At 37.6% G+C, this 25,030-nt stretch overlaps 1 protein-coding gene across 10 annotated transcripts in view; it reads left to right on the top strand.

Annotated features, from left to right (window-relative positions):
* Positions 1 to 25,030, top strand: part of RPRD2 (regulation of nuclear pre-mRNA domain containing 2) — a 101,512-nt gene that overhangs the window by 57,485 nt on the left and 18,997 nt on the right. For 5 of the 10 annotated variants that reach the window (XM_059138449.1, XM_059138447.1, XM_059138453.1 and 2 more), the window contains exons 3-7: positions 12,103 to 12,203; positions 13,092 to 13,169; positions 14,465 to 14,517; positions 15,433 to 15,559; positions 17,795 to 17,970. In XM_059138449.1, coding sequence (XP_058994432.1) covers positions 12,103 to 12,203; positions 13,092 to 13,169; positions 14,465 to 14,517; positions 15,433 to 15,559; positions 17,795 to 17,970 — 535 coding nt within the window. The remainder of the gene's footprint in view (positions 1 to 12,102; positions 12,204 to 13,091; positions 13,170 to 14,464; positions 14,518 to 15,432; positions 15,560 to 17,794; positions 17,971 to 25,030) is intronic. The other 5 variants (XM_059138450.1, XM_059138448.1, XM_059138456.1 and 2 more) reach the window with 1 other exon arrangement.

Genomic DNA, 25,030 nt, shown 5'->3' with positions numbered 1-25,030 from the left:
CACTCACCATCTTTGAAATTAAAACAGAAATTGTTTAAGTATTGATCACCTTTAAAGTTTTATTATTTATTTATTTATTTATTTATTTATTCATTTATTTATTTGATAAACAGAGGTCACAAGTAGGCAGAGAGGCAGGCAGAGAGAGGGGGAGGAAGCTTCCTGCCGAGCAGAGAGCCTGATACGGGGCTTGGTCCCAGGACCCTGGGATCATGACCTAAGCCAAAGGCAAAGGCTTTAACCCACTGAACCACCCAGATGCCCCTATTAATCACCTTTAAAGCAATCAACAAATAATTGGAGCAGCTGGGTGGCTCATTTGGTTAAGCGTTTGACTCTTGATTTTAGCTTAGATCATGATCTTAGGGTTGTGAGATTGTGCCCCAGTTGGGCTCTGTGGTTGGCGCGCAGCCTGCTTAAGATTCTCTCTCTCCCTCTCCCTCTTCACTTCCTCCAACCCTCAAATAAATAAATAAATAAATAAAAACTTTTAAAGACTTAAATGAGGAGTGCCTTGGTGGCACACTTAGTTAAGTGTCAGACTGTTGGTTTTAGCCCAGGTGGTGATCTCACAGTCATGGGACTGAGCCCTGCATGGGCTCCACACATAGCATGGAGTCTGCTTGAGATTCTTTCTCTCCCTCTGCCCCTCCCACTTGTATTCTGTCTCTCTCCCTCAAATAAATAAATCTTTAAAAAAATTTTAATGAGAAGAGCTCATTAAGAGCTGGTATTTTGCATTTTTTTCATATCTCTTTAATATCTTGTAGTAACGGTGTACAGTTAAATTCTCTTGTCTGCTTCTGCATTCAGTATGGTGTGATACCACATCATATGGTCTTCAGACTGCTGACATATGTATATCCTTAATCCTTACATACAGTGTAAGCCAAGTTCCAGTCAAGTGGGGGAAACCACACACCAGTAATTTAAATAAGGAAAATTTAATGTAGAGAATTGTTAAGTAGGTAAAATGTAGCTAACTACTGCTAGAAGAAATAAGAGAACTCTAAGGTGTAATGGGATAGTGTGTGCTGAAAGCAGCTACTACCTCTGGCCCTGATGGAAGGGTGAAGAGCGAGCCCTTCCCTCCTCCCACCTGAGGAAAGAGTGAATTGCTGCAAGAATGTGCTACCTGGGGACACCTGAGTGGCTCAGTGGGTTAAACCCTCTGCCTTCAGCTCAGGTCATGATCTCAGGGTCCTGGGATCGAGTCCCGCATTGGGCTCTCTGCTCAGCGGGGAGCCTGCTTCCTCCTCTCTCTCTGCCTGCCTCTCTGCCTACCTGTGATCTCTGTCTGTCAAATAAATAAATAAAATCTTTAAAAAAAAAAAAAAAAAGAATGTGCCCCCTGCCCCTGTAGTGGCAGAGACTGGCTGCAGAGCACTTGTCACTGTCTGCAAGAGCAGCAACACGCCGCTGTGCTCAGACCCTGCCAGGAAGGCCATGTGCCGATCTATTTGAGAACAGAACACTGAAAGAATCCCACCAATTCTCCCAGCCTGTCAGCGTGGCTCTAGGGGCCTCTGTTGGCAGATAGCTAACACTGAGACAAAGGGAAATAGAGCTTGCAGTCTGGCTCTTGCACCAACCACAAAGAAGTATGGGTTTAGAGCTGAGAGGCACTAAATTAATAACTAGCATGTATATTCACCTGATAGGGCAGACATTTTAAAGTCCACCAATACCAACATGTGTACAACTATAGCACAGTGGAAGCTCTCGTATACTGCTGGCTTAAGGGTTTATTGGTATAAAATAACCTCCTTTTGAAAAGTTTGTTATGTACCCACTATGACCTTTGGGTTTCACCCAGAGGCTTTTACTCCTGAGAAACTGCAAAATAAGTGGCAGAGAATTTTTGTAGTAACGTTGTTCTTGGTAATAAAAATTTGCAAACAATCCAGATGGTCTTCTGCAGGAAAATGAATGTGGTGTGGTATATTGGGATAACTAGATAGCAAAGAATATTAATGAATTTCAGTTACATACAACAACAGAGCAATATCTCACAAAATATTGGGGTGCCTTGGTGGCTTAGTTAGTTAAGTGTCTGCCTTCAGCTCAGGTCATGATCCCAGAGTCCTGGGATCTAGTCCATATTGGGCTCCCCGCTCAGTGGGGAGGCTGCTTCTCCCTCTGCCTGCTGCTCCCCCTGCTTGTGCTCTCTCTCTGACCAAGAGAGATTTTAAATAAAATAAAATCTTTAAATAAAAATCTTTTTAAAAAGGGGGGGGGGCACCTGGGTGGCTCAGTGGATTAAGCCACGCTGCCTTCGGCTCAGGTCATGATCTCAGGGTCCTGGGATTGAGTCCTGCATTGGGCTCTCTGCTCAGCAGGGAGCCTGCTTCCCTCTCTCTCTCTCTGCCTGCCTCTCTGTCTACTGTGATCTCTCTCTGTCAAATAAATAAATAAAATCTTTAAAAAAAAAAATCTTAAAAAAAAAAAGATAAATTGCAGAATTGAGTAAATAGAAGAAATTGGTTCCTTTTGGAAATTGAATTGCCAGCCTGTAAGTACAAATTGTATAATAAACCATAGAGTGATATAGTATGCCCACTTAGGGAATAATTTCTGTAAGATTTTGCTTTTACTCTGTCCCTTTTTTGAGATTCAGTATCAAGAAATTTTCCCTTCCTGGCTTCTTTGTTTCAGTCCGAATTAAGGAATTTTAACTCTTTGCTACCATTATACCTTGTCTCTTCTTCCATCCTGGTAACTAACACTCCACATTGTAATTGATACAGGTCCTGCTTATCACCAGTTTCTACTCCCCTGACTTTAAGCCTCTGCTCAAAGCATAATGCCAGGCACTTCTTAGGTGATTGGTAAATGCCTGTACAATGGATGACTGATGACTGGATGGGAGGGAGATACTATGGAGTGCTGCAAAGCAGCATGTCTTTAAGTACAGGTCCTGGGTATTCTTTTTTTTTTTTTTTTTAAAGATTTTATTTATTTATTTGACAGAGAGAAATCACAAGTAGATGGAGAGGCAGGCAGAGAGAGAGAGAGGGAAGCAGGCTCTCCGCTGAGCAGAGAGCCTGATGCGGGACTCGATCCCAGGACTCTGAGATCATGACCTGAGCCGAAGGCAGAGGCTTAACCCACTGAGCCACCCAGGCGCCCCAGGTCCTGGGTATTCTTAGGTGGGTCCATGGATGTAGTTTAAATTATCTTAGTTTAAGAGAAATAAAATTTAAAATTTTATTTTATAATAATTTGGAAGTAATTGAATTATTTAGTGTAATATTTAATATTATCTGTATTATTATCTTATATTAACAGTTTTGCAACTGATTTTCAGTGGCTGTGTTAATGTGTTTGTGATTGCATTTTTTCCCCTTTGTTTCTTGGGGGTTTTGTTGTGATTGCATTTTGGCATGAGATGATACTATTTTATGAGAAGCTAATGAGAACAGATTAAAGATAGCTTTGATATATACATAATTGTTTGTATCAAGTGACTGTGGAAAGTATTTACGATAATTTCAATGGAGAAAAATGGTGAAATAATTGAACAGTAAGGTGAAATGATTGAATTATGGGGTTGATAAATTAAAAACAATGTATATATACATTATCATGCTCATCTTATAATTTGTTTCAACAAAATATCATTTTTCCCTTTAATGTCAGTATGAATGGTATTTGCCTTAATTTGTAAATTCTAATTTGTAGTTGTTGAAGAACTATAGAATGTAATCAGTAGGATCATATAAGGATAAAAAGATATATGGAGACTTTGCAATCATCTTCATTGGAAATCCAAGAGAATTCACAGACTTAAGAGGATTTAGCAGGGTTACTGGGTACAGATCAACATCTAGGAATCAATAGCATTTCAATACATCAGAAATAACCAGTCAAAAAGTATAATAGAGGGGCACCACAGTGGGTTAAACCTCTGCCTTTGGCTCAGTTCATGATCTCAGGGTCCTGGGATGGAGTCCCACATCGGCCTCTCTGCTCAGCAGGGAGCCTGCTTCCCCCACCTCTCTCTGCTTGCCTCTCTGCCTTCTTGTGATCTCTCTCTCTGTCAAATAAATATCTTTTTTTTAAAAAGTATATTAGAAGAACAGGTATTATTAACAGTAACAACAAAAGCTATGTGAAGTATCTAGAATAAAAGCATATTAAGACCTTTCTGGAGAAGATTACAAACTATTAGAAAAAAATGATAATCAGCATGTAAATACAGTACACTTTAATAAAAATCCCAATAGGACATTTTAAGAAACTTTTTTTTTTTTTAAGATTTTATTTATTTGTCAGAGAGAGAGAGGGAGAGAGAGCGAGCACAGGCAGACAGAACGGCAGGCAGAGGCAGAGGGAGAAGCAGGCTCCCCTCCAAGCAAGGAGTTGGATGTGTGGGACTCGATCCCAGGATGCTGGGATCATGACCTAAGCCGAAGGCAGCTGCTTAACCAACTGAGCCACCCAGGCGTCCCTTTAAAAAACTTTTTATACTGATTCTAAAATTCACATAGGGGGTCCCTGGATGGCTCAGTTGGTTAAGGGTCTGTCTTCAGCTCAGGTCTTAATCCCAGTGTCCTAGGATTGAGCCCCACGTCTGGCTCTCTGCTCAGCCAGGAGTCTGCTTCTCCTTCTCCTTCTGCTCTTTCCCTTGCTTGTTCTCATTCTCTCTCTCTCAAATAAATAAAATTCATATAGAAGAGTCTGTGTCTAGAAGTAGCCAAGACTGTTGATAAACAGCAAGTCAAATAATAAACCTTGATACTTTAATTATAACTATAAAAGAATGTGAAAGCAGTATAAGGACAGATTTGAGGAAAAGAGAAAACCCAGAAAGGGACCCATATATATGAGACCTTTGTAAATGATAGAAGTTGCATTACAAATCATTGGAGGAAAGATAAACTCTTCAGTAAGTGAGTCTGGGACATATGCTTTCCATCCAGAAAAAATGCACCTGCTAAATGTTTTTCTATACATATCCACAGGTGTATTCCAAATGAATTACGTTAGTGTATAAAACAAAACTTTTTTTTTTAAAGATTTTATTTATTTATTTGAGCGAGAGACAGTGAGAGAGAGCATGAGAGGGGAGAAGGTCAGAGGGAGAAGCAGACTCCCCATGGAGCTGGGAGCTGCATGTGGAACTTGATACTGGGATTCCAGGATCATAACCTGAGCCGAAGGCAGTTGCTTAACCAGCTGAGCCACCTAGGCACCCTAAAACAAAACTTCCAAAATGTTAGAACCAAATATTTTTATGACTGTAAGGATTAAAAGCTCTTTTAGAGGGCACCTGCGTGGCTCAGCTGGTTGAGCATCTGACTCTTGATTTCAGCTCAAGTCATGATCTCACAGTTGTGAGATCGAGCCCCAAGTCAGGCTCCATGATCAGTGTGGAGCCAGCTTAAGATTCTCTCTCTCGGGGCGCCTGGGTGGCTCAGTGGGTTAAGCCACTGCCTTCGGCTCAGGTCATGATCTCAGGGTCCTGGGATCGAGTCCCGCATCGGGCTCTCTGCTCAGCGGGGAGCCTGCTTCCCTCTCTCTCTCTCTCTCTCTCTCTGCCTGCCTCTCCATCTACTTGTGATTTCTCTGTGTCAAATAAATAAATAAAATCTTTAATAAATAAATAAATAAATAAAAATTTAAAAAAAAAAAAAAGATTCTCTCTCTCCCTCCCTGTCTTCCCCTTCCTGCCCTCCCTCTCTTAAAAAAAAAGGTCATGGGGCAGGGAGCTCCAGCAGAGAAACAAAGAAAGTACCTTAGAATTTAATGACATCAAAATTAGATTTGCGCATTGTAGAAGACACCTTAAAATTAAAGACAAGTAACACACCAGGGAAGATATTTGTTATAGGCAAGTAAAAAAGAAAAGTTGTATAAATGGGGATCATTTAGGAGACACAGAATAGGAAGTTTTTGGAGATAAAATCTATCCAATTTGAGCTCCAAGGTTTTTAAAGCGTTGACTATTTCCTTAAGTTGACCTGTTATTTAGTCTTCCATTCAGTTAGCAAATACTTACTAAGAACCTATAAGACATAGCACACGACATCCCAGGAATAAGATCTCTCTTTTTTTTAACATTTTATTTATTTATTTGACAGAGAGAGGTCACAGGTAGGCAGAGAAGCAGGCAGAGAGGGGGGAAGCAGGCTCCCCGTTGAGCAGAGAGCCCGAGGTGGGGCTGGATCCCAGGACCCTGAGATCATGACCTGAGCCAAAGGCAGAGGCTCAACCACTGAGCAACCCAAGCGCCCCAGAAATAAGATCTTGATAAAGAAAACATATTCCCCTGAGTGAGGCACAAGAGTATGCTGTTTAGCTCTGTTTGTTTTAACTGTGATACATGGGCACGACCTCCTTTACTCTTCATCAGCTTTATGCTTTGAAATAATTGTTAATACCCTGCTATTTTAAATGTAGGAGTAGGGGATGCTAGAGAAGGAAACATTTGTTGAATATCTTAGCACTTCTTACAAGGTCAACCAATTGTTTGTTACATATAAGTCAACAACAAAGTTTATAATTAATTTTTTATGTTATATGTGGCAGAATTATACATTCTGTAGAATTGATATTGTGATCAGTAATGGCTAAAATTGAGACCTAGAATAACAAGGTAAGTAAAACTGCTATTCTGGATTTTATTTTAATTTTATTTTCAGAAAATACCTAATATGAGAGATGGTTGAATTGTATCAAACCAAACAGAAAGTTCTGTTTTTGTATAAATAAGAAACAAATCTGTTAAGAATTTTAGAGCTAACAAAATTATGTAATGAAATCATTTTTACAAATGAAGCAATCAAGCTGCTTCCTCGTTAGTATAGTGGTGAGTATCCCCGCCTGTCAAATGAAGCAATCTAGGGGAACTTGGCTGGCTCAGTTGGTAGAGCTTATGACTCTTGATCTTGGGTTAGAGTTTGAGCCCCATCATGGGTATGGAGATTACTTAAGAAATAAAATCCTAAAAAAAAAACCAGCAACACAAAAACAAATGAAGAAACCTGGCCCCCAAAAGACTCTTACTGAAACAGAACTAAAACCTATAGGTTTCTTTCTCCATCTAGAGCTACTTTTACTATATTATGCCCTAGTCTTAATTATATGTTCTCTTAGCAGTTGTTTTTCCAGCACATTTTACTTGAGGACTCACAGCAAATAATTTAGTTTGACAATAACAAAATCCAGTTGTCATTTATTCAGTTACTATTTAGTGAGCACCTTGTAGGTACCAAAGAAACAATAGTAAATAAGTTATCTCTGCTGTGAAGAAGCTCTACAGTCTAGTTGGAAAGAAAGACCATCACAGATATTTTGATTTGACTTCTGGCCAGATGGCGGATGATCAATTCCAAAGGGTTGGGGTTTTTTGTTGTTGTTGTTTGTTTGTTTTAAGATTTGTATTTATTTGAGAAAGAACATGAGAGCGTGTGAGCTGGTGGAGGGGGTGCAGTTAGGGCAGAGGGAGAGAGAGAAGCAGACTCCACTCTCAGCAGGGAGCCTGATGCTCGATCCCAGGACCCTGGGGTCATGACCTGAACCAGGTCAGATGCTTAACCCTAGCCACCCAGATGCCCCCAAAAGGTCATTTTTAAATAAAACGGTTATATTCTTGACCAAATAAAAACTGCACCAGCAACAATGGACATATTAGAAATTCAGAGCTGACATTAACCAGTATGCCTATGTCAGTAGTACCATGTGGTCTGGCAGTTAGACTGGGACTCTGGAAAAAAGGGGTGGTTTTGAGTCATAAGCACCCCCTGGCTTCTGATACAAATTTTCTCTCCAAGAGTACATTTCCTATCTAGACCACCAGGAATCCCATAGATTAAATAAATATGTGTTTACAATCCAAAAATCACCAGACATTTTGGAAGACAAACCACCATGAAGGAGGATCAGCAGATTTAGATCCCCTCCCCACAGTGAGCTTCAGATATTAGAATTATCAGGCAGAATATATAAAATAACTATACAAAAAACGTTAAAGATGAATGAAATGAAATGAACTATGAATAAGGTACTTGGACAGATTTTAAAAAGAGCCAACAGGAATTGTAGAAAGAAAAAAGAGTAAGCTAGAAATTACTTGTGAAGAAATTAGAATGCAGCAATTAGAAGGAGGTGGGGAAAAAAAGATCAGAATGAGAGACCTAATTAACATCAAATTAGCTTCCAGGAGGAGAGAACATTTGAGTTCTTCTGAGGAGGTAATAGCTGAGAGCTCTCTGAAAGATGAAAAACATGAATCTGCAGCTACCACAACCACAACATATACTAAGCAGGATAATTAAAAAGAAAATCACACCTAGTCATTGTAATAAAATTATCAAACCAAACCAGAAAATAGCAAGTGTTGGGATGGGGGGAACTTCTGTTTCTGGTAAGAATGTAAAATGGTACAACAGCTATGGAAAAAAAATTGATAGTTCCTCAAAAACTTAGAATTTCTGTATGATTTAGCAGTTCTGCTTCTAAGTATATACTCCCCGGAAATGAAAGCAGGGACTCAAAGAAGTATTTGTACACCAGTGTTCAAAACAGCATTATTCACAATAGCCAAAAGGTAGAAGCAAACTAAGTATCAATTTTCAAAGGACTGGATATGCAAAGTGTATATACAAAGTATATACATAAAATGGAATATTATTTAACCTTAAAAAGAATTCTGGCTTATGCTATACAACACAGATAAACTTTGAACACATTATGCTAAGTGAAATAAGCTAGTCACAAAAGGGCAAGTGTCTTGATTCCACTTAGACAAATGACAATAATTTACAGACAGAAAGTACAGTGGTGGTTGTAGGGGGAAAGGGAAGATGATGTTTAATGGCTATAGAGTTTGAGTTTTGCAAGGTTAAGAGAGTTGTGGAGATTGATTGTACAACAGTGTGAATGTGTATATCCATAGAGATAGAAAGTAGATGAAAGTCAGGAACTGGGGGAGGCAGTAGTGGTGAGTTAATTATTTAATGGGTAAGAGTTTCTGTTTAGGACAATGACAAATTTTGGAAATTGTTGGTGGTGGTTGTACAACATTGTGAATATAATTAATGCCACTGAGTTGAGCATTTAAAAAATGGTTAAAATGGGGATGCCTGGGTGGCTCAGTTGGTTAAGCAGCTGCCTTCTGCTCAGGTCATGATCCCAGCATCCTGGGATTGAGTTCCACATCGGGCTCCTTGCTCGGCAGGGAGCCTGCTTCTCTCTCTGATTCTGCCTGCCACTCTGTCTGCCTGTGCTCGCTCTCACTCGCTCTCTCTCTCTCACAAATAAATAAAAAATCTTAAAATAAAAAATAAAAAATGGTTAAAATGGCAAGTTTTATTTTACTACAGTAAAAAATAAACAAAGAGCAGTGCCAAAGAGAGAAGACAGAAAGATCCCATACATAAGACTACAATTAGATTGACAACATACTTCTCAGTTACAACTATGGAAGCCAGATGGCAGTTTTGAGTGGTATGTAGGAGCATTTATAGAAGTAGCTGTTAATACAGATTTGCATACAAAGCAAAACTACTTTGCAGAACCATTCAAGGAGCACTTGAGTGGCTCATTTAGTTAAGTGTCTGCCCCTGGTTCCCAGGGTCCCAGGATTGAGCCCTGCGTTGGGCTCCTGGCTCAGTGGGGAGTCTGCTTCTCCCACTCCCTCTCTGTGTGTGTGCTCACTCTCTCTCTCCCTCTCTCTCTCACACACACACAAATAAATAAATCTTAAAGAAAAAAAAAAAAAAGAGGGACATCTGGGTGTCTCAGTCAGTTACACATCTTCCTTCCGCTCAGGTCATGATCCCTCAGGGTCATGAGTCTGCATGCTCACTCTCTCTTACTCTCTTTCTCAAATAAATAAATCTTAAAAAAGGAAAAAAAAATCTGTTTAGATTAGAGGTTGATTTTACATTCTATACCCAGTAGATTTCTCTTTAAAGATTTTATTTATTTATTTGACAGAGACACTGTGAGAGGGGAACACAAGTAGGGGAAATGAGAAAGGGAGAAGCAGGCTTTTCGCCTGGCAGGGAGCCTATTGCAAGGCTCCATGACCTGAGCCTGACCCAAAGGCAGACACTTAACAACCAGGTGCCCCATCCAGTAGATTTTAAATGAATTATGCAACCAAATTTTTAAAATTTTAATCATTAAAAGATAAAAGAAAATGTTATAATTTTTTAAGCCTCTGGTAGCCTTCCTATACTTAAAAAGTGGCTGTAGAGAGCAATTTGCTTTTAATAAGGCTACATTTTAAAGTTACATGTTTTAAAATGTAACTTAAAAATGCAAGTGCAAAGTGGGGAAAGATTTATAATGTTGGTGAAATAATATTTAACATATAGAGCTTACATACATATAATTATTTAGTCCATAGATAAACACTAAAATGCTAGTGAGTAGATAGGCACAGCTGACAAGAGAAAGTACTGCCTTATTCCATTTATCAGGCTTAATGCTGTTAAAGATGGGCTGATAGCCAGAGATTGTGTATATGCTGATGGGATGCAGTATGAAGTATATAGTATCGTTTATTCAATATTTGTTCCCCAAAATTTGAACATGTATATAATCCAACTAATTTTTATCTAGAGGAAATTCAGGCTTTAGTGGAGCAAATAAGTAAAGCTGGAGAATGTGGCATGTTCTGCTCGGCAGACAACCAAATTACTGAGGACTATTTAATATAATTGCTCTAGATTAAAAGAGATTTTAAGAGACATAACCAAATGCAGTGTGTTGACCTTCCTTGGATCCCAGTTTAAACAAATCAACTATAATTGATATTTTTGAAACATTTTAAGGAAATTTTAATGTGTTAAATATACTTCAATTAAAAATAATAATAAAGTGTGTCAACTGTACTTCAATTTAGAAAAATTAAAATCCCAGGATCGAGCCCTGGGTCATGCTCCCTGCTCAGCCTGGAGTCTGCTTCTCCTTCTCCCTCTGTCCCTCCCCTCAGCTCATACTCTGTCTTGAGTGCACTCTCTGTCTCTCCCAATTGAGTAAAATCTTTAAAAAAAAAAAAAAAAAAGATTTCATTTTATTTAACTTCCTTTACCTTATGAGATGTCAGCTGTATCAATGAACACACTGACTAACCCTCATAACTTCATATACATCAGAAAGCTCAGTATGCTGTCATAGCCTCATATATGTCATTGATAAAAAGTATTGAATAGGGGCGCTTGGGTGGCTGAGTGGGTAAAATCTCTGCCTTCGGCTCAGGTCATGATCCCAAGGTCCTGGGATCGAGCCCTGCATCGGGCTCTCTGCTCAGCAGGGAGCCTACTTCTCCCTCTCTCTCTGCCTGCCTGCCTCTCTGCCTACTTGTGATCTCTGTCTGTCAAATAAGTAAATAAAATATTTTTAAAAATAATAAAGTCTTTTTTTAAAAAGTATTGAATAAGAATGTTTAAGATTTTTAGAGATTTTATTTACATTATTTGAGAGAGAGCACTTTTGCACACATGTGTGCACAAGCTGGGGAGGGGCAGAGGAAGAGCATCTCAAGCAGACGCCATGCTAATCCCAACACAGGGCTCCATCTCACAATCCTGAGATCATGACCTAAGCTGAAACCAAGAGTTGGATGCTTAACTGACTGAGTCACCCAGGTACCTCAGAATATTTAAGATTTTAATGTGTTAACTATACTTCAGTTAAAATAATAGTAAAGTGTTTCAAATGCATTTCAATTTTTTTAAATTTAAAGAATTTTAAAGAGGTGTCTGGGTGGCTTAGTCGGTAAAGTGTCTACCTTCAGCTTAGGTCATGATCCTTTAGTCTTGGGATTGAGCCACACATTGGGCTCCTTGCTCGGTAGGGAGCCAGCTTCTCCCTCTCCTGCTGCTTCCCTGCTTGTGCTTCCTCTTGCTCTCCTGATTTTCTGTCAAATAAATAAGTAAAATCTTAAAAAAAATTTTTTTAAGTAGCATTTAAGGTTTCAGTCATATTAAAAGAAAAAAAATTTTAGTCCTATTAGACACTGTAGAAAAAAATGTCTTGAACATCAGAAGACATTTGGAAAATAATTTTTTTTACTTTATTTTCAGATTTCTAGTTTGAGATATAAATTAACATTTTTATATGTCTGTGTCACTTTTTCTTTGTCTTCAGGGATCCATCTGTCTCTAAGTCTATAGAACGAATCTTCAAAATCTGGGAAGATAGAAATGTATACCCAGAAGAAATGATTATGGCATTGAGAGAAGCTTTGAGTAAGTGTGTTTTTTCTCCTAAAAGAAAAAACTGAGTCCTTGAGTCTTTAAAATTAGAGATATTTTATAGATCTGGTCCTCTTGCTTAATAATGAAAAATAAAGTCCTGAATTGAGTCCTATTTATTTAAAATTAAATACTTTTAAAAGTCTGGGTTAAAAATCTGAATTTTAAGGTTGTAAAAATCGAATTAAAATTTAAATAGAATTGGTTTGGAGAGGGTTGGATTTTTTCATATTGACTAGAGAAAGTCAAGCATATTAAGTGATAATGGCTATCTGATTATTTTCCTGCCTTTGGTTTTTTTTGTTTTTTTTTTTTTTTGTATGTTTAATAATTAACTGCCCTATCCTCTTACAGTTGGATAATTTTTTAATGGGGTTTCAGTTTCTACTAAATTATTTGATATTAAGCATATGTTGGGATTCTTTAGTCTTTATTTTGATTTAGATTTGCAGTTAGTTGTGTACCTGTTTTTTAAAAGTTATTTATTTCTTATGTATTAGATGCATGCAGTTGAGTCATTAAATGAAAGTTGGTGATGATATCTGATACCATGACCATTATTTGACTAGAAATTTGCTTTAAAAACAGCATCTTCTAAGAAGCCGTTAAATTCTTCATTTGAATGTGTTAACTGGTATTTTTAAGCTTCTTTCCTTGTTCTTAAAATCGATAATTTTATTGATTATCGAAATCATGTTTATTTGACAGCTTCTTAGATCTGGTGGGTGTTTTTATTTTTTTATAAAAATGAAAGAGAAAGAGAGAAAGAAACAACACACAGTCTCGGATTGCCTTTTTTCAATGCTACAACTTTGACACTGAAGTGGACAGACAGAACAGCTTCCCATAATGCCAGATTGCAAAAACTGAAATGTTTTCCAGGTACCACTTTCAAAACTCAGAAGCAGCTGAAAGAAAATCTGAACAAACAACCGAATAAGCAGTGGAAGAAATCACAAAGTAAGGAACAAAATCTCAACTAATATAAAATTACCTCCTGTTTTTGGAGCAGAAGAAAATGTAGACCATTTGACATCGTACCTGGCATAAACCATGGGGAAGCCTGTGTTTTCCAGGCCTGGGAGTCACCCAGTGACTTAAACTAAACAAGCCATCCTGGAGTTACTTCTTTAAAAAAACAAAAACAAAACCAAACAAAAAAACCCTACTTTTAAACAAAGGAAATGCAGAAAAAGGGTTTAAATGAGTGAAGATTCAAGAGTAGTTGGGGGAGTGAAAGAAGAAAAAAAAAATGCTTGATAAGTGCCCAGGCTAACTCTTAGGTTGAAAGATATAAGAAATCAGAGGCAGCTGACATTAAACAACAGAGCTGAAGAGGAGACTAGGCATTAAGAAGCATTTCTTTGGGAGCCATGAAATACTTCGATTTGGGGATGCACTCTGCCAGATTAGACATGGGCCTCAAATCCTGGCCAGAAGCTCATTCTCTTAACAGGAGCTCCTTTTATGTTTATCATGTTTACCCAGCATGAGATCAAGGGAGTGGTATACTGCATGTGATAGGCTGCTATGGGCCAAACTCAGGAATGTTGAGAAAGACTTGAAGGTGTGGAGGGAACAAGGTAGAAGACAGTAAGAATTGGGAGGTAAAACAAGATACTTGGGATGGTTTTACTCCAGCAAGCCTGTGATATCCATCATGATTAAGGGAGTCCTCTGACATCCTTTTGGTCATAAGTTGCTTGCGTAGGAACAGCAAGAGTCATCATTTCAGCCAAAGTTGAACCACAGTGGTAATGTACTTAGAACTTTTCCTCCCTCTTTTTGCTGTGAATTGAGTCAGCAGAAAAAGAAATCCAGAGCTAAATCATAGGAATAGAGTTGATGTTTATCAGTAATTTTCTTCAGCCAGTGCTCAGGATTAATTGGATGTCCTACTTCTGAACACTCTTAAGTTGAGGTATTGAGATCCTCTTAAACTCAAACAAAAAAGGTACTCCATGTATCTCAGTATCTCTAAATCAGTAATTCTAGGACTTTATGACTTAAAGGGTCTGTTGGAGGTAAGTAGGTTAGACCTATCTAAATAGTATATTTTTATATTGGCCACACTTGGGAGTGTTTAAATTTCATATTCCAGGAATATTTGTTCTAAGAATTATATTATTCTTTGAATGTGCATATTTGACATATGTTCAAAGTGTAAACCCTTAACTATAATGCTGAAAAATTGCCTGAATGTTAATTGACTTTTTGTGTCTCTATTCTTAATGACCTTTTGTTTAATTCAACAGCATCCACGAATCCAAAAGCTGCTCTCAAGTCTAAGATAGTTGCAGAATTTCGAGTAAGTTCTAGATAGAATAAGTTTAATATGGGCGCCTGGGTGGCTCAGTGGGTTAAGCCGCTGCCTTCGGCTCAGGTCATGATCTCAGGGTCCTGGGATCGAGTCCCGCATCGGGCTCTCTGCTCAGCAGGGAGCCTGCTTCCTTCTCTCTCTCTCTGCCTGCCTCTCAGTGTACTTGTAATTTCTCTCTGTCAAATAAATAAATAAAATCTTTAAAAAAAAAAAAAAAAAAAAAAAAAAAAAAAAAGAATAAGTTTAATATGCCAAAGCTTTATTCACCCCTTTTGCTACAGTTCTCCGTATATAGTCCAGTAAGATTTATTTTTATTATTTTTTATTTTAAGATTTTATTTATTTTTATTTATATATATATATATATATATATATATATATATATATATTCAGTTGTATATAAATTATATTTTGAACAAATTTAAACGGTTCTAAAAGAATCCAGGTTGGGATCAGATTACTTGGAGTTTTATATGTTCCCCTAATGGGAGAATTAACCTTCTTCCAGAATATCTATTACCAGCCAAGTTCCGTATTGAAACCTACCCCCCAACAAGGGGTTCATTCTACTGTGAAGCTCTACTAAATTAGAATTTGCTTACTGTTAACGTAATAAGATTATATTCATCTAATTAAAATTTAAAGAATAAGTGGACCTTTGTCTTAGTATTAACCTATATGTTTAATTAGCTTTGACTAAGTAAGGAAAGGACATTTTAAAGTATGTAACTAAAAGTACAGTTTTGGCATAAAAATGGATAGTTATATCCCCAATTATAAAGAATTGCAAAGGGTTTCTTTCTTATTAGTGTTATTAGATTTTAGACATGTTTTATGTTAATGGGGGAAGGGAGAGTAAGTGAATGATTTCATAAATAAAATGTGACTCTGGTCTATGTTCAGTCTCAGGCCCTCATTGAAGAGCTGTTGCTGTACAAGCGCTCAGAAGATCAGATAGAATTGAAGGAAAAACAGCTGTCAACCATGAGGGTGGATGTGTGCAGCACAGAAACTCTGAAATGTTTAAAAGGTAATACTTCTTTTTAAATAGAGTAACTCAAATTTTCTTCCCAGGTCCGTCATTTTTAAGTCATCAGACTGGCTTCATGAAGAGAACCTTAGGTTTTATTTATATTTATTTATTTTTAAATATTTTATTTATGTATTTGACAGAGAGAGAGTGAGAGACAGCAAGAGACGGAATACAAAAAAAAAAAAAGAGAGAGAGACGGAATACAAACAGGGGCATTGGGAGAGGGAGAAGCAGGCTTCCCACCAAGCAGGGACACTGACATGGGGCCTGATCTCAAGACCCTGGGATCACGACCTGAGCCGAAGGCAGACACTTAATGACTGAACCACCCAGGCACCCCATGAAATTTATATGCATGAAATCACCACTTGGAAGACCAGAAGTGCCACAACTGCTTTCTAAAACCTAAGGTTCTCTGGGGCGCTTTTGGCTCAGGTCATGATCCCAGGGTGCTGGGATCAAGCCCCACATGGGGCTCCCCGCTTGGTGGGAAGCCTGCTTCTCCCTCTCCCATTCCGCCTGCTTGTGTTCCCTCTCTCGCTGTGTCTGTCTGTCTCTCTGTCAAGTAAATAAATAAAATCTTAGGAAAAAAGTTTCGTAAGTAAATTCTTGTCTTTCACATTGCATATCTTAAACTTACACAGTGTTATATGTTGATTGTATCTCAATGAAGGAGGGAAAAAAAATTAAAAATCTAAAATGTAATTAAAACAAATTCTGTCCTTTTCCTCATTTCTAGTGCTTTCTTGATATATTGGGATATATATAGACAATGTATTTCACATGTGTGATAATGTGGTTTAGGTATGTTCTTTAATAAGGTCACTGTAATGCCCCATAAAATCTAGTTAGTTGCTCTCTTTTCCTTAGATTATAAATTAAAAATAATAATTATGTTAATAAATTGTTAGAATGTAAATCTCATGAAGGTAGAAATTATCCTTATTTGTTTATTGTTGTATCCTAGCACCTAGAGCAATGCCTGCTACATAATAGGCATTTGATAAATATTTTTGAAATCATGAATAAATGGCAATCAGCTATTCATTTGGGCACCTGCTTTGTTCTTGCACTGTACTTTAAATTTAACCATTGTTACCTAATTTAATCCTCACAACAACCCAGCTTATTAAAAATCTGCATTTTGGGGCGTCTGTGTGGCTCAGTGGGTTAAAGCCTCTGCCTTCAGCTCGGGTCATGATCTCAGGGTCCTGGAATCAAACCCTGCATCGGGCTCTCTGCTCAGCAGAGAGCCTGCTTTCCCCTCTCTCTCTGCTTGCCTCTCTGCCTACTTGTGATCTCTGTCTGTCAAATAAATAAATAGAATCTTTAAAAAAAAATAAAAATAAAAAAAATAAAAACCTGCATTTTGTACATGAGAAATTGAGACTTCATAAGGAGATGAGTAGCTTACCAAGCAAGTTACACAGCTGATAAAAATTTTAGCAAAGCCAAAATTTGTACCCATATCTGAAGCTGTATTCCAGTAGTCACTGGGAAAGATGTATACTTAGAAGAGTAAGTAACAGGATGCCTGGGTGGCTCAGTTGGCTGGACGACTGCCTTCGGCTCAGGTCATGATCCCAGAGTCCCGGGATCGAGTCCCGCATCAGGCTCCCAGCTCCACGGGCAGTCTACTTCTCCCTCTGACCTTCTCCTCACTCATGCTCTCTCTCACTGTCTCTCTCTCAAGTAAATAAATAAAATATTAAAAAAAAAAAAAAAAAAAGAGTAAGTAACAGTTTGTAACATCACAGATGCTGAAGAAAACAATTCATGGTTTGTACTCTTATCAGGGATCTTCTTCAGATAAGAAAGAAGAATTTTTCATATGATACATACAGAGGTCAATGTACTTTTCTGAACCTCCATTTTCTCACATTCTGTAGTGAATCTAAGTGAACAAAATTGAGCCTCATCATGTTACTTCTAATTAGCAGCTCAGCATCCAGTTTGTGAAGAGAAGCAATCAACAGAGTTTCTTTTAGTTGAACTTTCTTTTGTTTACTTTAATTATAGGTGTCCTCATGATACACTCTTGACTACATTCTAGTACATTCACATGAATCTGTTTTGTGGATTTTGTGACTTGGGAGACTCTCCTTTAAGGTGATACTGAGACTAAGGCAGCAAGAACAGTTTCACAGATTATGTAAAAGGGGTTTTCCTCAAAAGATTTGAATTTTTTATATTTTCTGTTTTATCCTAAATTGAGTACTTCTGTTATTTTAGATAAGACAGGTGGAAAGAAGTTCTCCAAAGAATTTGAAGAGGCAAGTTCCAAACTGGAGGAATTTGTGAATGGATTAGATAAGCAGGTGAAAAATGGGCCCTCACTAACAGAAGCACTGGAAAATGCTGGAATTTTCTATGAAGCACAGTACAAAGAAGTGAAAGTGGTGGCCAATGTAAGTAATAATTAAAGCTGTCTTATATTGATTGCTTACTGTAAATCAGTGATTGTTTATATGAGTTCTCTAACTCTATGAGGGTAAACATTATTATCTCCAGTGCATGGATGAAGAAATTAGTTTTGAAGAAGGTCAGTAGCCTTGTATAAGTTAATAGAGGCAGCAAGTGGAGGAGTCTAAATTAAGACCTGGCTTTTTTTGACACTAAAGCTCACAGATAACCCTGACCATTAAGCTTCACTAAAGCTTTATGTCTTAGCATTTCAAAGGGCATGTGCCTAGTTACTGTTACAGGATTTAAAAATTGGGCAGAAGTATACATACTTTATTATTTTACCAGAAAACTAGATGGAAACATTCTGTTATGAAAATTCTATTCCTAGTGGCCTCTGAAAGAAACTGCCTGTGTTATACTGAAGTTTTTATATTTTTATTTATTTGTTTATTTTTATAGAGGAGAAACTGGGTCGGGGGGCAGGGGAAGAAAAAGAGAGAGAGAGAGAGAATCTTAAGCAGGACACTTATGTGACTGAGCTGCCCAGGTGCCTTGAAATTTTTTTTTTTAATAGCTTTAATCTCTGTGTATAGTCATAAAAGTAGATGACAGTAGATTCTACCAGTCCCACTTCCTAGACGCAATCCCTTTTAACTCATTCTTTTTTTTTTTTTTTTGGCTTTTGCCTTCCATGTTTTCTGAATAATATGCTTATATTGTTCCTTCTTTTTTTTTTTTTTTTAAGATTTTACTTATTTATTTGACAGACAGAGATCACAAGTAGGCAGAGGGAGAGGAAGGGAAGCAGGCTCCCTGCTGAGCAGAGAGCCCAATGCAGGGCTTGATCCCAGGACCCTGAGATCATGACCTGAGCCGAAGACAGCAGCTTAACCCACCGAGCCACCCAGGCGCCCATATTGTTCCTTCTTGATTTATCCTATTTTAAAAATATCTACTAACTTCTTGGTATGACATATGAGGATTTAACTTACACTCCACTCCCTTTCTCCTTCTTCCAAAGCATTATTTAACTGTTTTAAATCTGTTGATCATCTTCATACATGGTAGTACTGTATTCAATATTTTTTGACCACTAACTCTAGACTCTTCACTATGTAGAATGAGGTTATTAATATCCCTCTCCTTTCCCATTAGTTCTCATTTATCCCTTCAGTTTCCCATCTTCAGTAAACTGTACTTTCACTTTGTCAAGGTGGAGAATATTTATATTCTACTCTGTAATCAATTAAATGTTACTTCCTTGCTCTAAAAGTTGAAAGTTAATAAACAAAGATTATAGTAAAGCTCTGTAAACATTGTTCACCATGTGATCCTAGTAGGTATGGTAATATTAGAGACTTTTTGTTTTTTTCCTAAAATTTTTTTGGATTGTTTGCTTTCTCATAGCCTTTTTTTTTTTTTTTTTTTTTTTTTTTTTTTACTTTGTAAATTCTCTATCATGTCGAATATCTGAAATCACATTTTCCCCAGAAACCTCCCTAGCTGAACTTTCAATCTCCTGCTCCAGTTTGAAATGTCTGGATCTCATTCTAGGACTACCTTTTACTGGTACTCTGAATTGAGCACTCTGTTTTACAGATTTCTTTATCTTCTTTTTTTGGTTTTCTCTCATGTTTTGGTGGAATATATCCTTGGTTAATTTCCAAAAATAGGGGGCTTATGAGAGGTGAATTTTCTGAGTCCTTAGATCTCAAAATATCTTTATACTGTTTTCACATTTACTTTCATAGTTTGTCTTGTTGAAAATCATTTTCCCTTACAGCTTAAAAGGCAATAATACTTCTTGTCTTTAGTGTTTTTGAGATGAAGTCTTTGCAAGATCATTTGTAGGAACTTTTTTTTTTTCTGCCTGGGAGCCTTTATAGACTTCATCCATAATGTCCTGTAATTTTTACAATGATGTATCAACAGATGAGGTTTTATTTTTCATTCCTTATGGGTTACTTGGAGGGCTCTTTCAGTCTAAAGATTGGTGTTCTTCAGTTGTGGAATAATTTCTTTCTCTCGTATTTTCTCCTATTTTCTCAATCTTGATCTTTTTGTTCTGCTTTCTGAAAGATCTTGAGTTTTTTTTCCTCTCTAGTTTTCTTGGTCTTTCTCTTATGAAAAGGCTTTCATCAAAAATCAGTTGGTATCTCTGTCCATTCATATTTAGGAATGAGGTATGAAAAAATTGAGACATTCCTGGTACGTAGATAGGGATTATTTACTCTCGGGTTTGGTAAAGTCTATGTAGGTGAGGAACTGGCTGTTCAGGGCAGGAGGAGTGCTAAGTGTTAGAAGGCTGGAGTCTTTTCCAAAATATTTTAACTTTTTAGAGAAGTCATATTTTTTTGCCCAAGGAATAGTACCTTAGCTACCAAGTATGGAGATTGCAAGGCAGGTGGTGTTGAGTGTTTGCTAGTCACACTTTTAATTAATTATATTGATTTTAAACCCTCTACTCACTCTTCTACCCTTCTGTAGTCATCATGCCCTAGATTAAAACTGCTCAGGGATTCTGCAAGTCAGATCAGCGATCAACTCCTTTCCAAGATACTTCTCCCCTTCTGCATAGCCCTAACCTCATTTTTTTCCCCACTGCCTTATCCCTTTTTTTTTTTTTTTTAAAGATTTTATTTATTTATTTGACAGAGAGAGAGATCACAAGTAGGCAGAGAGGCAGGCAGAGAGAGAGAGGAGGAAGCAGGCTCCCTGCTGAGCAGAGAGCCCAATGCGGGACTCGATCCCAGGACCCTGAGATCATAACCTGAGCGGAAGGCAGCGGCTTAACCCACTGAGCCACTCAGGGGCCCTGCCTTATCCCTTCTTTAGTACTCTTTTATTCTTTTTTTGTCTTCTAAATTTTGTAGAAATGTTTTTTCCAGGTATACTTCTGGTTAATTGTTTATACCTTTGTTTGTTTGTTGTTGTTGTTAATTATTCACTTTATAGGAGTCCCTGGAGGGAGAGACAGTGAATAGGAGTGGTCGGCTCACCATTTTGACCCAAAGGACCATTTAATAATTTTTTTATACTGACCTGTGATCTTATGTAAGAAATCATTTAGTCTACTTTAGAGGATCTTCAACAAATGGCTGGGAGAGGTTTATTCAGCAAGCATTTGTTGAGTACACATAATTGAAGTTCCATATGACGCGTGCTATAATAGAGGATGCTATGTGAATGGATTGAATAGGTGCTTTAGTTAATTTTGGAGTGGGGATGGAAGAGAAAAATCTCTCAAAGGACCTAAACTCTGAAATTGCAGTAATTAGCTAAATGAAAAGCCCATATTCTCTGAAAAGCATAGTTGAAAGCATGCAAACATGAGTATGGCAAAATTGGTGGACCTGAAAATAATTTCTCATTGCTGGGCATGTATGTGGAAGGTGGTAAATAGAACTGGAGTGTTACTTAGGAACAAGGAGCTGGAAGGTGTGTGTTCGCTAGAATTGGTCTTGGAATTTTACCCTGAAAGCAGTGGGAAGCAGTTGTAGGATTTTAATTTTGCTAATGATATGATCAGGTTTGCATTTTAGAATCAGGGGAACAGGATGGAGAATGGGTGGGTGGCTTAGTCAGCTAAGGGTCCGCTTTCAGCCAGGTATGATCCCAGGGTCCTAGGATTAAGTCCTGTATCAGGCTTCCTGCTCATTGGGGAGCCTGGTTCTCCCTCTCCCTCTGCCTGGGACTCTCTCCTCCTGCTTGTGTGCTCACTCGCTCTCTGTCTCTCTGTGTCAAATAACTAAATAAAATCTTAAAAATTTTTTTTTCTTTTATTACCTAAAAAGTGTCAATCTGTCTGGCTTCCCTTATAATGAGAAGTTAACTGTGCCTAGATGTATTCTTTGTAGTTACCCTGCTTGGGGGTTCACTGAGCATTTTGGATCTATGGTCTGGTATCTTTAATTAATTTTGGGAAATATTTACCATTATCTTTTAAAATATTTCTTCTCTTCCTCTCTCTCTTCTCCTTTGAGGATTTTAGTTACATATCCCATGTGGTCTTAGATTTCTGCTGTTTTATTCATTCTTTTTTCCCTTTGGACTAATTTTTGGCTAATTTATACTTACTAATCTTCAAGTTCAAATAATTCTTTCTTCTGCTGAGCTGGTGTGCTTGTAGTTACACAGCAATGTGTCTAATCTTCTTCATATCTGGTTTGGGGTTTGTAGAACTTTTTGAATCAATGATGTATTAGTTTACTGGGGCTGCTATAACAAAGTTTCTCAGACTGGGTGGTTTAAACATTAATTTGTTGTCTCCCTCATAATTCTAGAAGTCAGAAGTCTGAGATCAAATTGATAGCATGGTTGACTTTTTTAAAGATTTTATTTATTTGAGAGAGAGAGAGAGGACATGCATGAGTTGGGGGAGGGGCAGAGGGAGAGAGACAAGCAGATTTCCTGCTGAGCTAGGAGCTCAATGTGGGGCTCAGTCCCAGGACCTCAAGACTATGACTGAGCTGAAGTCAGATAACTAACTGACTGAGCCTCCCAGGCATCCCTGCATGCTTTATTCTTTCTGAGGGTTGTGAGGGAAGGTTCTGTTTCTTGCTTCATAGTTTGACTTGTGGTGGCCATTTTCAATATCTCCACATTGTCTTTTCTCTGTGTGTGTCTGTGTCCAGATTTCCCCTTTCTCTAAGGATACCAGTCATTTTGGCCCTAATGACCTCATTTTAACTTGATTACCTCTGTAAAACCTTGTCACATTCTGAGGTATATAGGGTTAGGACTTGGACCTATGACTCTGCAGGGTCACACCCATAACAAATTGCTTGATGTTTTTCACAAATTTTGGAAATTTTTCAACTGTTACCTGTTTGGGTTTTATTTCTTTTCCATTCTCTCTCCTCTCCTGGAACTCTATAAAATCTATCAGATCTCATCACTAAGTTCCTTTTTATGTTCCTTTTTGTATTTTCCATCCTTTTTCTCTCAGTGCTTCCTTCTAGATATTTTCTATTAACCATTCTTCTAATTCATTAATTCTCTCTTCTGCTGAACCTTATCTGTTGTTAAACCCACCAATTTAATTTGCTTATTTTTCAGTTCTAGAATCACTATTTGATTTTTTTTCCCCCTCCCTTCCCCTGATTTCTTTTTACAAAGAATTTGATTTTCTGGTAAAAAAGTCTGTTGATCTTTTTTCTTCATCTTTTCCTGTCTTTCAGCTTTTCATTCTTTTTAAAATTTTGACACAATCTTAAACACCCTAAGTACATTATGAAGACATTTTTTTTCCTGAATCATTTGAAAATAAATTGGTGATGTCCTATCACCCCCAAATATTTTCATATGTGTTTTTCTGCCAGACTATTATATTCTCCTTCACAACCATAAAGTATAGCCATTTAATAAAAAAATAATTCATACATTTATGTACTATTATTATATATAATACTTAAACCCTATTCCGATTGACCAGTTTCTATAGCAGAAGATTCTGTCTGGAATAACAGGTTTCATTTATTGCATTTCTCTTGATTTTCCTTGGATCTAAAACAATTCCTCAGTCTTTTCCTTGATTTTCATGTTTTAAATATGTTTAAAGATTATAAGTCAAAATATTTTGTTCAGTGTCCCCCAGTTTGGATTTATGTGATGATTTTTGTGATCAGATTTAGGTTATGTGTCTTTAGTAAGGTTATCACAGAATTGATTGTATTCTTCTCTTTCCATTTTTTCATTTATCACACAAGTTTGATGTCTTCCACTACCTGTTCTGTTCCTTTTGATATCTTATAGATGTAGTATCTTCCAGCCTTGTCCATTGAAAAGTTTTCACTTGGTAATTACTATGGATTGAATTGTGTATCCCAAAAAGATGTTGGAGTCCTAGTTCCTGGTACACATGAATGTGGCCTTACTTGGAAATAGGGTCTTTGCAGATGTAATCAGATTAAGCTGAGGTCATTAGGGTGAGTCTTATACAATATAACTTATGTCATTATAAGAAGAGGGAAATTTGGATACAGACAGACACAGGGAGAACATCATGTGACAACCAAAACAGATATTTTATTGATATGGCTACAAGCCAAGGAACACAAAGGGTTGATGGCTACCACCAAAGTGAGGAAAAGGCAAAGAAGGATAGCCCTGCTGACACCTTGATTTTAGACTTCTAGCCACCACAATTAGGAGATAATACATTTCTGTTGTTTTAAGCCTCCCAAGTTGTGGTACTTTATTACCACAACCCTAAGAAGGTAATAGAGTAATTAGTAAGTGTTTTGCGGGGAGGTTTTTTGAAACATTGTGAATAACTTATTTATCATAAAACTTTCAATTTATTCATTTATTTAAATAAGTATGGACCCATAGAGTCTTTTTATTCTATGGGGTTTTTTTATGTTTTTTTTTTTTTTTTTTTTAAAGATTCTATTTATTTATCAGAGAGAGAGGGGGGGAGAGAGCAAGCACAGGCAGACAGAATGGCAAGCAGAGGCAGAGGGAGAAGCAGGCTCCCCGCTGAGCAAGGAGCCTGATGTGGGACTCGATCCCAGGGCGCTGGGATCATGACCTGAGCTGAAAGCAGCTGCTCAACCAACTGAGCCACCCAGGCGTCCCTTTATTCTATGTTTTAATTAATTACTACCAGTAATTATTGTGATGCTCAAATTGTCCCAGATTTGGCAAGTGGGATTTCTTTTAGGCTGCTTTCTGTGTTCTTTTACAAATCCCTATGCTTTTTGGAGCATTTTGTTACTTCTGGAATAAGGTGTTCCATCACATCTTGCACTGTTCTGCCTGGCCCTTGAGTCAGTCATTTCTCCAAGTAGCTTGAGTTCCTTTTAGTGAAAAATCATTTAGAAACCATCCGAATGGGACACTTGGGTGGCTAAGTCAATTAAATGTCTGCCTTCGGCTCAGGTCATGATCTCAGGGTCCTGGGATAAAGCCCCACACCAGGCTCCCTGCTCAGTGGGAAGCCCTGCTTCTCCTTCTGCCTCTTCCCCATTTGTGCTCTCTCTTGCTGTCTCTCTCTCTCTATCAAAGAAATAAAGTTTTAAAAAGAAAAAAAAGAAACCATCTGAGTATTAGGTATACTCA

Source organism: Mustela lutreola, chromosome 10, assembly GCF_030435805.1.
Source record: "Mustela lutreola isolate mMusLut2 chromosome 10, mMusLut2.pri, whole genome shotgun sequence".
In the NCBI taxonomy this organism is placed as follows: Eukaryota; Metazoa; Chordata; class Mammalia; order Carnivora; family Mustelidae; genus Mustela; species Mustela lutreola.
The sequence above is the reverse complement of the archived record's forward strand: the minus strand, read 5'-3'. Positions and strand labels throughout refer to the sequence as shown.